The following is a 12,370-nucleotide window of genomic DNA, read 5'->3' on the forward strand; positions in this document are numbered from 1 at the left end:
TTCCTTATTTCTCTCCTTATTCTAAATTATTTTATAATGTATCCGAGCTAGTTTTTAATGTATCCAGACTAGTTTTTAATGTATCCGAGCAACATATTATGTATCCGGATTATTTTATAATGTATCCAAGCTAGTTTTTAATGTATCCGAGCTACATATTATGTATCCGGTTTGTTTTACTTTTTCAGGGATTAATGTAATTACAAACTAAATATGGATAGATTGTAATTTCATATTAAAACTATGTGATTCCTAAAATTTATACTAAATATTTTATTTTATTTTGACTCGTTATGATTTTTTTTAAATGGTAGATTGAAATTAAAAATACGTAGAATATATCAAAATATTCTTTAATATAGTGATTTTAAACATATCATATATAAAGTTAGAATCAATTTATTTTAAAAAGTAGATTTTAAAACATAATATCAATAATGGAAAGTACAACAAATAAGTTAAATCTAATTTGGACTATTCAAATAACTTTTGATCAAACCCTTCTTCCAAAAGTATGAAACTTTTTCACTTGAACACCAATTTGTAGTTTGTGAAATAAGAAATCGTTGAACTCCTCATTAGGTTGGAGTTGTTTATGGTAAATGGTAATGAATATGAGTACATATTAATTATCCAGATTGTCTTCTTATTTTATTCTCCTTGTTGCATCAATTATTATTGATCTATCTAATTTATCCCCAAAAAAATATTATTATTTACATAATGAATTAAATAATTCTCACTATCTCCTTAGTTCCAAATCTACTATGTAATATAAAATATATAAGAAAAAACTATGTGGTAATGAGTATGTAGCACGACATTTCTTTCTATTTGTAATTAACGAACATTTGGCAAAAAAATAATTGTAAAATCAATCCTCTCTAAAATAGAGTAATTATTTTTTCATGACGAGGGGAATATTTAGCGAGAAGAATTTAAAAAGTAAATAAAAGTTGTATTTACAAATATTTAATCAATAAAATCTTTGTTTCATAAAAAACACAAAAAATAGCTCGAGTCAATGCAAAGAGTTCAGATGGGCGCTGGCACCCCTTTTATTTGTTGTCACTTCGCTGGACGCGCTGTCCACCAAACCATGATTAAAAAAAGGAAATTGAAATGCAAACGCTTCTTCAAAGAACAATATAATTACAAAGCATATGAATATCTCAAAAGATCTCACCCAAAAAAATAATACTTCCTCATTTTCATTTTACGTGGCATTTTCAGATTTTGAGATTTAAACAAGTTTATCTTTGATCATAAATTATTCGTATATCTTTTAAATATTTTGAATTGTCAATTATTGAAACGTAAAGTACTTTTAACGTATTTTATAATATATAAATTTCATTTCAAAAAATTTTAAAAAGTTTTGCACAAATTTTCAGTTAAACTTAAATAATTTGACTCTCAAACAATAAAAAAGTGTTACGTGAATTGGAACAGATGAGCAATAATACTAATGATGCAGCAAACTTGGCAGTTGCACCAGAATTAAGCCATATTGTTAGGAGTAGTAGTATATAATATGTCAAGTTACAACTAGGCAACCATAGGGTCCAGCTAATGTTTTAGGTTGGCTCCCTAAAGGCCTACTTTTTCTTGCATCAAAAGGTTAAATCAAACATATGTTGTTAGAATCTATAAAGAGAGTTGTTGTATTTGTCTTCTTCAATAGGAGGCAACATATTTGCACGCAATGGGGTGTCATCTAACGTTTTTTTTTTTTTTGGTTTTCATTCGGTGTTCGATACTCACATTGGAGTCCAACTAAATTTAGATTCGCGCCGGAAAGTCCCACGTTGGGGTAAAGCGCTCTCTAACAAAGGCGATTCTGTGTTACTTTGCCAATAACATTCACTAAATTTCCTTTTTTTTGTTTGATAATCATGGTACTAGAACAGATAAAGAAGAAATTACGAACAAATTGGTGTCACTAAATCACGAACGCTAAATTTTTATTTTTATTTTGTTTGATAATTACTTGGCCGATACAGCTTGGTTAAAATTCTATACTACTGTTTGCACGAACAAACTGGTGTTAATCAGCCTACTTGGTTCCACAGGTGTTCGTTCAAGTGGCATTTCGCTTAGTGGATAAGGGTCAATTGCTAGTATCTCGAGTTCAAGATATGTAACAGAAACAGAATATAGAAGCAACAAAATTCTACTTGGCAACTCCATTGATCATTGTGCATATTTATTCATGTAAAAGAACAATGTAAAATATGAACTTTGTGACATTGGTTATTAAACACATTGGTATGAAGTTAACAAATGGAAATGTTCAACCCATCAAGAATATCATAATTAGTGAACTTCTCAAGTTTAATGCTGATCATTTTCTGCTATGAATCCACCATAAAAGATTTGAGAGTGAATTTCCATCATCATGACTGCTTAGTTCCCTCACTTTGTTTAGAGCTTGCTTCTGCTTATAAATTGCTTCCAAGGCATAAACAAATCCTTTCCATCCTTCTTCAGTTCTGTTTTTGGGTACGCTAGTGAGTGCCCATTTCACAAGCTCCTTCACATAATCAACATCAGAAAACACAACCTCAGTGATTGGCAATATTGGTAGAACTTGAATTCCCAGCCTAATGTCTTTCCTCTCAGCTGGAGCAAACCAGAGAATGCTGTCTCTTTTTCTAGACCACAAAATACCAACAACCTTATTATTCTTGACAAATCTTGGTGCATATATTTCGTTGTCTCCTTTTACATGCCACCAAGTCTGTGCTGACTGAATTTCGAAGGCTGCAAGAGTTGAGCCAACCGAAACAAGATCAGCATCTCCATATGCGGATCCCATCAATGCTGCTGAATAATATGCATTAATTGCTTCACTTGTGCTCTCTTGATTTCTCCCAAATGGAAATTCAGTCAGCCCTGCAGCCCAAGAATGTAGCTTCCATAAGTCAAAACACCTAAGACGCGTGTAATGCTGGTTCTCCTTCGGTCCCAAGTTCGTGTAGTCTTCCACTAAAGAATAGGCTTGACTCTTGTACTGCTTTCCCCATGCAGGATCAAATCTTGTAAGCACTGAAATGCCATATATATAGTATCCCAAATGAAAATGATGATCGTTGTAAATTCCAAAACCAAAATCACCTGTTGTGTCATTTAACCCATGTTTAGTCACAAGTCCACCCCATTTCTTGTCATAGAAGAAGCCATTGGCACCAAATGTTCCGTTTAACCAAGGCTCTATCATATCCTTCAAGAATTGAACAACTACTGGTGTTATCTTAGGATAAGAAACCTCTTCTGCAATCAATGCCAATCTTGCTGCTCTAGCAACCAATTTCCCGTAAAAGTAAGACGATGTAGCAGATATGTTTGATGCATTCAAAGTCTTAACATCGTTACCTAGTGCACGAATAATTTCAGGGATTGATTTTTTATTCAAACCTTTAATCGAATGCCATGATACTGGGATTGACTCTGCTTCAAGATCCCATGTATCTCCAATTACACCAACAAGCTCACCATCCATGCTACTATACTTGACATCCTCCAGCACAGTTACTGAAGCATCTGCTTTTGAAAGAAGTCGAAGATGGAGAGGGTGAGCAAGCATTAGCAACTTCCCTGCACCCTTCACATCCCACTTATACTTGAGAGCAAAAGACCCCAAAATGGCACTTCCCGAAACAGGATAAGTGGAGCTACACTTATCAAGTATTTTCTCAAATTGGGAATCAGAATCAGCCAAGAGAGCAATCCGAATAACACCCGAGAACCCACCAGACTTAATGGTGGATACATTATCAGTCAAATGAATCGGAGCAGATGCATATAGGATCCACGTTTGACGATTCCGGAGTCTGATAGTGTACTTAGTAAAAGAACTATCACACGAGAGCTTGAGAATTGGATCAACCGTTGAGATTGAAATTGAAGTGTTCCCATTGACAGCAAAAGTCAAATAAGGACTACCTCTTACAAGAAAGAATCTAAGGTTACTCGATGGTAAGTCCAAAGTAACACTAAGATCACTGTATGATGAGATTACATGGCGCTGATTTGGCTTAGGATTCTTAGAAGCAGATATAGTCAAATCAGGGCGAAAAATCTGTTCAATGAAATCAGAGGAAATGTTCTGAGATGGATAAGAAATAGAAATGGAGGAGTTAGCAGAGCGAATAAGATAAGGTTGAATATACTCAGGCTGATCACCATTCTTGAGTACAAAATTTTGAAAAAATGAATTAGTGGGCAAAGGAGTAGATACAAGCTGGCTAGAAAAGTAATCTGATGGTTCAGGCAAGACTAAAGATTTTCCTTCAGGGAAGAGAAATTGAGTTTTTGGGTGCAAGGTTAATTCAGCATTATAACCCTGAACCAAAACAGAAAATGCATAAAACAGTAAAAGTGGCACCATTTTCAAGCTGTTTAGGATAGAATACTCACTGTACAGAGGATTTGGAGCACCAGCTCCCATTCAAGATGATTAAAGAAGAGATTTTTGGAAGACCCTTTTTAATATTTTGGCTACTTGGTTTAATTTAAAGAGAAGGTGGATTAGGAATGGATAGAAAATCTGAATCTCAAGATTCTCTATTGTCTAGTTGACTTTGAATAAGTGAGAAATTCAGAACGTGACATCTTCGTGTTTCATACTTATTATGAAGTTGTCAAGAATAGCTGGCTAGCACAGCTTTAGTTGCTGAAAAGTCCAAGATTTCTGCAAATTTAAGGGGAACGAACATGAGGAAAAAGAGGAGATGAGAGAGACAAAAGGGAAAAGGAATACCGGCTAATTGCTTAATTTCTTGTGTAATTAAAGTTAATTTCTGAATATTAACGTTACACAAGGACAAAGCATATTGACCTACTCTCTGGTATTTGACATTAACAAATGAGAGTCAGATATAATAGAACAAATTATAGTGAACGTTACTAACAGATATTTGGTACACATTTTGAGCCGTTGGGTGCTGAGGTCAATTTCCAATTTCAGTGAAGTTGGTGGTTATATTTTGATTAGCACATCATGATCTAGAGTATAAACAGTGTATACTTTAGGAAAGTGCTTCAAGAAACGGTAAGTTCAAAGTTGCTAGCTAAAACAAATAAAACATCACCCACCCCCTTTATTATTAGAGTATTATAATTATTACTCCCTCCGTTTCTATTTATATGTTATCATTTTAGATTTCATGTGCATTAACAAAATAACTATGTTTACTATTTTGCCCTTAGTTAATGTTTTTTAAGCAATCCATGAACATGAATTAATTTATTTGACTAATGGACATGAATTATTTACTTAATTTTTCTATGTTGGTCAAATATATATATTCAAAAACCTTAGAACTCACAAAGATAAAATAGAAAAAATAGTGTTATTTATGCATTAATTTTGTAAAATAACAGATATTAATAACAATCTATTTGTAGCAGTGCAGTATGGACGACATGAAAATGAAGGGAGTATTTTTTTTTTTTTGGTGTGTGTGTTATGGGAGCCAGCTAAAATAAGAGAAGTAACATTTTTTTTTGGGAGGAATGATGAAGGGTTGGGGACCAAAAGGGACATTTACAGGGAAAAAAAAATTCTATCCCAATCGTCTCATATTCAACATCTTAGTGAAAATATTTGTTTCATATTACTTGGTCACTTACTAAATTAGAATAGAATTAATTTATTTTTTTTCATTTACCCTACAATTAATATGATCTTTGAAAGTTTAAATAAATTCTGAAGATTTAAGAATTATTTTTTCAAGAGGCTAATTAATATGCACAAAGGGAAAAACAGTAAAGTTGATTAATCTATTAATGATTTCTTAATCACCATATAAAACGCACAAACGTCATTGTAGAGATGCGATTCGCCAAGCTAGAGCAAAGAAAGCCGTCCGACTCTTAAATCTTCAAAAGAGGAAGTCAAAAACTTTTTTTGGGGGGTTTAAGAGTTGCTTGCAGTACCGAAGCATCAAAGGCTTTTGAGATTTACACCTCCTTATTATAGAACCTAAATAAAGGCTTTCAAGAGCTTCCTTAGAATTTAAGTCTTTTAAAGCGTCATAATTATAGCTATGGTTAGAAAATGCACATCTAATTTGAAACGGAATGAGTAATTTTCACCTAATCAATAAAGATATAAAATGGGTGTCATGAAGGGCTGGGAACCAAAGAGATTTCACCGGAAAAATAACTCCTTTTTTTTTTATCAAGCACTGGAAAAATAACTTACTCCTACGTAATGCTAGGGCTAAATCAAACAATATAAAATGGGCGTCTTGGTTTAAAGATGCATTATGACTTTAATTTGTAACCTTTTAAGGTTATTCGTAAATACCGAAAGCATGTTACTATATTTTCTGGATTTATTAATCACAGATATCCAGTGTAATCTACAAAATAAATAATATATACAGATTTTATTCTTATTTTGAAGACAAAGGGTTGATTTCTAATTAATCCTCGAGCAAATATATATTTTAAAAGTAGAACGAACAAAAATAAGAGGCTTCATTGACGATCAAGTCTGTCACCATCATGCGGGCTGCGGTCAATGTGCTTGAATCATCGCATCACATCATTCAGACTTGGGGAAATGGTATCAATGATTGAGAAAGGAGGTGTTTCGGTAACAAGTAAGAATTACGAAGGTAATAGTAATATAAGAATTAGTTATGAGTGAATTTATATACTATTATTTTATACATAAATTAGCTATTTCATATTTTATCTGGTATAAAATAATATATAGATTTTCTTATAATTTATACATGAATTAGTTAAGTAGATTTCTAATTTATCAACTAAAGATCGTAATAATTTTTTACATAAATAACTTTATTTTCTATTTACCTACAAAACATCATGTAGTTATACATAAATTAATACATGAATAAGAAGGCCTTTAGCGGCAACAAAAGCCGCCACAAAAGCCCAAAATATTGCCACCAAAAAATCCCTTAATAGAATAAGCAGAGAAAATAAAGAAAAATTAAAAATTATTTAGTGGAATATTCTGTTGCTACTACTTCTATTTCCATTTCCAATCTCAAAATGTAACTTTTTCCTAGAAAAAAAAAGAAAGAAAAGAGGAGAATTTTGACATTGGATTTAAGTGAGAATATTTTTTGGTGGAACAAGTTTGAAAGTGTTTAAGTTGCAGCAAATAGTCACGAATGATCTTTATATGCAAAATGGCTCACTTTGACAAGGTTCTAATTGATGCATTTCTAAAATTTATCAAACTATCCTGCAACTTCAAATTTTTGTCAAGAATTGTAACCTTTCTGCCTGGTAAAAGCAGGCTAGCTTAATCACGCTATAATAACTATAAGACCTCATGGATAATCAGAGATTACATTTTCAAGTCAGACCTCATGGATGAAATACGTACTAATGTGTTGAGAAAGCCGATGAGAAGGCTTGCTTTGAATGTAGGCTGCATCATATATGCACCATCAACACAGTGGTACTAGATTATCATTCGACATGGTTAGAAACTTCATACTGTAGAAACCAAATCATAAGGTCTACCTTGAGGAAGCAAGTCAGATGTCGAAGCCAGATGTTACCATAGATAATTCACTCACAATCACAACTGGATAAGGTGCCATCTACTGGTAAAAAAAACTTCTGTACAGGAAATGGTGCTATTAGAAGCATCTAATAATAAACAGTTTAAACTGAAAACACATTCAACAGTTGCACTATTTATAAGCAATGACACAGTATGTAACCTTAGGCCCTTATAGTAGAATATGTACCTGAAATGGTTGACTTAGTTTTTCACTTGAGTTGTCAGATATCCGATGCATGAATATACTCACCTAGCTCCTTCACATCTTTGTATCCCTCTTTACTGATGACTCTTAACCTCATTCCATTTTAAACAGCCGAGACCAGATACTGTCAGTACTCCCTCAAACATACTAGTGGAAGTAAGACTTCAACACAGCCTACTCATTTCCTTTCATGTTTTTGGACACCATTTTCAACGATGCTGAAATGTTCCTTTGCCTCTAACCTCTTACTTGCCTTAAATGTATAAGAACATTATATAATGAAAGGGGCAATTGTTTCACTTTCAAAATTCCCACCAACAGAATATTTGAGTTAAAAAGAAAAAGGGAAACACAAAGAAGGAACAGACAAAACCCCAATAATTCTCAGATTTCAAGACAAATTTAGAGTAACAGCTTCCTGCTAGTTGAAAATCTGAAAAGGGGTCAAAAAATATAGCAACCATGGAGGCAGGCATACATGTCCAAAAAACAAGAACAGAGATCGAAGAACAAGGATTTTCAAGCAGCAGCACACAGAAAGATTTCAGCTTGGAATTTTCAGATCACCAGAAGATCAATCAGTTTTCATTTGCAAACAAGTGTTTTTATTTTTCCAGTACTATAAGAGATTTGGTTGGTTAGATTACATCTCCACTCATAACAAGCAGATCTACACTAACTATTTAATGTATATCTCCACCAGAAATCCAAATTAAGCATTTATGTCTACGAACATTAGCGTCCTTCACCTCATGTGATTTGATAATTTCACATCAAATATTAGAAATGTCTGAAATCAACCTCAGATACACAAAGATTAACACACAGTAGCAATATTCTCACGGCTTCACCTACTCAATTTGGAAATTACAGGTACCACCGCTGATCAACTTAGCAAATTATTAGTACATTGCATTATTTTTGTTTTTCATTCTAAGGAACCAAAATTCTGGTAAAGTTGGACTTTTATTCATAACAACTCAAGATCTGGCAGAAAATTACAGCAATCATATCACAGTGCATTGCGCTGCAAAATAGCGCTCCAAATTTATATACAGAAAGAGAAAAGACAAATACCAAATCACCAAACAAAATATCCTTTTTTTTTGTCCCCATCAGATCATATTGAGAATACTCAAATGTAACGCACCGTAAAAGAATCAATGAGAGTAGTGTCTGAACCAGCAGAACTTGCTTGCTCTATCAGATTCCCCCACTTCATCATCTCTAGAATGAATCCACCATAGAAGATTTGAAAGAGAATTTCCATCATCAAACCCAGTTAAGCTCCTAGTTTTGTTTAGAGCACCCACTTTATCATATATTGCTTCCAAAGTATACACAAACCCTTTCCACCCTTCCCCAACCCCTTCCCTTGCCAGAGCTGGCAGTGTCCATTCGACCAACTGCTTCACAAACTGCACGTCTGAAAACAGAAGTTCAGTAATGGGCAATATTGGTAAGACCTGAATTCCAAGTCTACACTCTTTCCATTCAGGTGGAGCAAACCAAAGGCCGCTATCCCTTTTGTTAGACCATAAAACACCCACCACCCTGTTGTTTTTTGTGAATTCTTCCCCATATAAAGTGCTTCCCTCTTTCACATGCCACCAAGTCTGTGCAGAATGAATCTCTAAAGCTGAAAGGGTCGATCCAATGGCAACAAGATGGGTATCCCCATAGGCCAAACCCATTAAAGCTGCTGAATAGTATGCATTAACTGCTTCACTTGTGCTCTCCTGGTTTCGTCCATCAGCAAACTCTGTCAATCCTCCAGCCCAAGAGTGCAGCTTCCACAAGTCAAAACACCTCAACCGGGCATACTTTGAATTTGATCGCCTGCTTAAATTCATAAAATCCGCCATAAGTGCATAAGCTTGTGGCTTATACTTCCTCCCCCAGATGGGATCTATCTTGGCTAGCACTGCAATTGCATAAAGGAAATGACCAATATGAAAATGGTGATCATTATAGACCCCAAAACCAAAGTCAGCTCCCGAATCCAACGCCCCTTGCTTAGTCACAATTCCACCCCATTTTGATTCATAAAAGAAACCATTTTCTTGAAAAGTCCCCTCCAACCATGGTTCAACTGTATCCTTCAAGAATTTGCGGATTGCCGGGATAACATCAAGGTGACAAACCTCTTCAGCTATCAATGCCAGCCTTGCTGCTCTTGCAATCAATTTTCCAAAAAAATAAGATGATGTTGTAGATACTCCCTTTGAATCCAAGGCAGCAACATCCTTATTCAACGAATCAATTATTTCTAAACATGCCTCCTCCTTAACACCTTTAATGGAATGCCATGTTACAGAAACAGGGTCACTCTTCAATATCCATGAGTCTCCAACAACACCAACAAGCTCACCATCAATACTATTGTACTTAAATCCCTCCAAGACAGTTACCGAGCTATCCACAGCAGAAAGGAGCTGAAGATGGAGGGGATGAGCCAGCATAAGCAAGTCACCCCATCCCTTCTTTTCCCACTTGTACTCCACGCAAAATGGCTGCTTGAAAACAGCATTACCACTTGTAGGATAACAAGAACTGAAACGATCAAGAACTGCTTCACTAGTTTGATCAGAATTTGGCAAACAAGAAATCCTAATAATACCGGAAAACACACCAGACGTGATAGACGATACATCATTACTCAAATCAATTGGGGATGAAGCATACAAAACCCAAGTTTGCCCATTGTTGAGCTTGATAGTATATTTAGTACGATTACCATTGGGAGAACATTGAAGAATGGCGTGAATTGTGGAAATCGATATCGCTACATTTTCAATAACACTACACGTAATAAAGGGGGAACCTTTAACAAGAAAGAACCTAAGATTGCTAGAGGGAAGGTCCAATGTGACACTAAGATCATCAAAGGATGAAATTACATGGGGTGCATTTGGATTGGGATTATTCAACGCTCTGATGGTCAGATCAGCAATAAAAGTCTGGTAAATAAAAGCCGGATTGTGGAACTGAGATGGGTAACAAATAGTGAGGGATGAAAGCGACGATTTGACGATAAATGGGTGTATGAATTCAGGTTGATCACCATTCTTGAGTACGAAATTTTGGAAGAAAGAATTAGTGGGCAAAGGGTTCGAGAGGAGATGAGGAGCAAAAAAGGCAGATGGGTCAGGTAGAACAGTTGATTGGGTACCTGGGAAGATGAAAGGCTGTGAGGATAATGCCATGGCAAAGGATTGTGAGGAATATGAAGTTGGCTGTGGAGGGGTTTTATAGGGTTTGTTAGGTTTTTCAACACCATGATTGATAAGATATCGAAAGCTTAAGCGCGTTAATTTGATCTGAAAAATAATCAATATAAAAAAATTATTAATTGCGTCAAGTGCATATTTTATTTGTGTAGAACTGTCAATTTTGGTACGTCAGAATGGAGAAGTAGTTGAGAAACATACATACCTGTTCGAATAGCCGCCAGCAAAGAGGAAAGAGATGGAAATTTGACTTAGTTTTAACGAAATTTCAAGAATTCAACTCCATGAAAATAATGAATGGGACCTAGCTTGCTATATGCTGGAGCTGAAAGAAAGGGAAGAGTTTGATTGCAAGTAAAGATGAGTATAGTAGTTAATAGATATCTGTAGGTGTAAGTTAACCATTTGGGAAGGGATTAAATTAAACTGGATAATTTAGGAAGCAAAGAATCAGATATCAGTGTTTTATTATAGATTGGCTAAATTATTTTTACATGTTACTGAAAAAAGGCCTACGTAATAATTTATTATACATAGTAAACGTGTAATTAATTTATTTCAATCTACATTTAATAGTACTGTATTGGAAACTACAGATTTTGCAAGTTTTTTTTGGTTTTTCAAAAATTGGAGTTTCAGTAAAATTTGAATAGTACACTACATGATTCATCTGAGAGGATTTCATTCTACTCAAAATTCAAATTTGAGACCTCTAATTAAGAGTGTTGGTATAAATTTTGTAGTTCATTTGTCACGATGATAGCAAAGTGAGGGTGTGAGACAGGTCATTGATTTAACAGGCATCTGGTAGAGTAAGTATGGACACAATGGAGGGGGGAATTTCTGAAGGAATTGGGAACTCCACCGATCAAGACACTTATTTTCTCAAATCAACAAAACACCTGTCCCGCTGACTGCTTATTGGACGTTGATTAAGGACCAGCCTTGGGTTGGGCTGAAAATTTAGCCCATAACGAATGGACCAACTTGGCCTTTTATCCACCCAATTGGTTTGACAACAAAATAATCAAGTTTTTAAACAAGGATAAATTAGCTAACTAGTCAAAATCTTTAACATAATTATTAAAAATGTCAAAATATCAATATTTTAGTAAATAAAATGTATCCTAATATAATTCATCTACCTTCCTTTTATTTCTCAAATTAGATCCACTTTTTTACTCAATTAAGTGTGAAAGTAAAAAAATAAAAGACTCCATTATCCACTTTTTTCTCTTTAAATTTTCTACCGAAATTCTATCATATCTTTCTCTCTCTCTCATGATTTCCTCAACTAACTTAAATCTTGCATTCTTAAAATCAAATTCCTCTATTTTTCTAAGAAATCTCAGAAATCATTCAAAAGATTTTCAACCTTTGTTG

At 34.4% G+C, this 12,370-nt stretch overlaps 2 protein-coding genes across 2 annotated transcripts; both read right to left on the reverse strand.

Moving 5' to 3' along the window:
* Positions 1–2,157: 2,157 nt before the first annotated feature.
* Positions 2,158–5,091, reverse strand: LOC102585521 (endo-1,3(4)-beta-glucanase 1-like). The gene has a single exon (XM_006338224.2). The coding sequence runs from the start codon at positions 4,448–4,450 to the stop codon at positions 2,345–2,347; it is 2,106 nt and encodes a 701-aa protein (XP_006338286.1). The 5' UTR covers positions 4,451–5,091; the 3' UTR covers positions 2,158–2,344.
* A 3,613-nt stretch (positions 5,092–8,704) lies between these two features.
* On the reverse strand, positions 8,705–11,313 carry LOC102585857 (putative endo-1,3(4)-beta-glucanase 2). Its single transcript, XM_006338225.2, has 2 exons — positions 11,193–11,313; positions 8,705–11,077 (listed from the first exon to the last, which is right to left on the reverse strand). Exon 2 carries the CDS (start codon positions 10,961–10,963, stop codon positions 8,918–8,920), a length of 2,046 nt encoding a protein of 681 aa, XP_006338287.1. The 5' UTR covers positions 10,964–11,077; positions 11,193–11,313; the 3' UTR covers positions 8,705–8,917.
* Positions 11,314–12,370: the final 1,057 nt, after the last annotated feature.

The sequence above is a fragment of the Solanum tuberosum genome, unplaced genomic scaffold (genome assembly GCF_000226075.1).
Source record: "Solanum tuberosum cultivar DM 1-3 516 R44 unplaced genomic scaffold, SolTub_3.0 scf00004, whole genome shotgun sequence".
In the NCBI taxonomy this organism is placed as follows: Eukaryota; Viridiplantae; Streptophyta; class Magnoliopsida; order Solanales; family Solanaceae; genus Solanum; species Solanum tuberosum.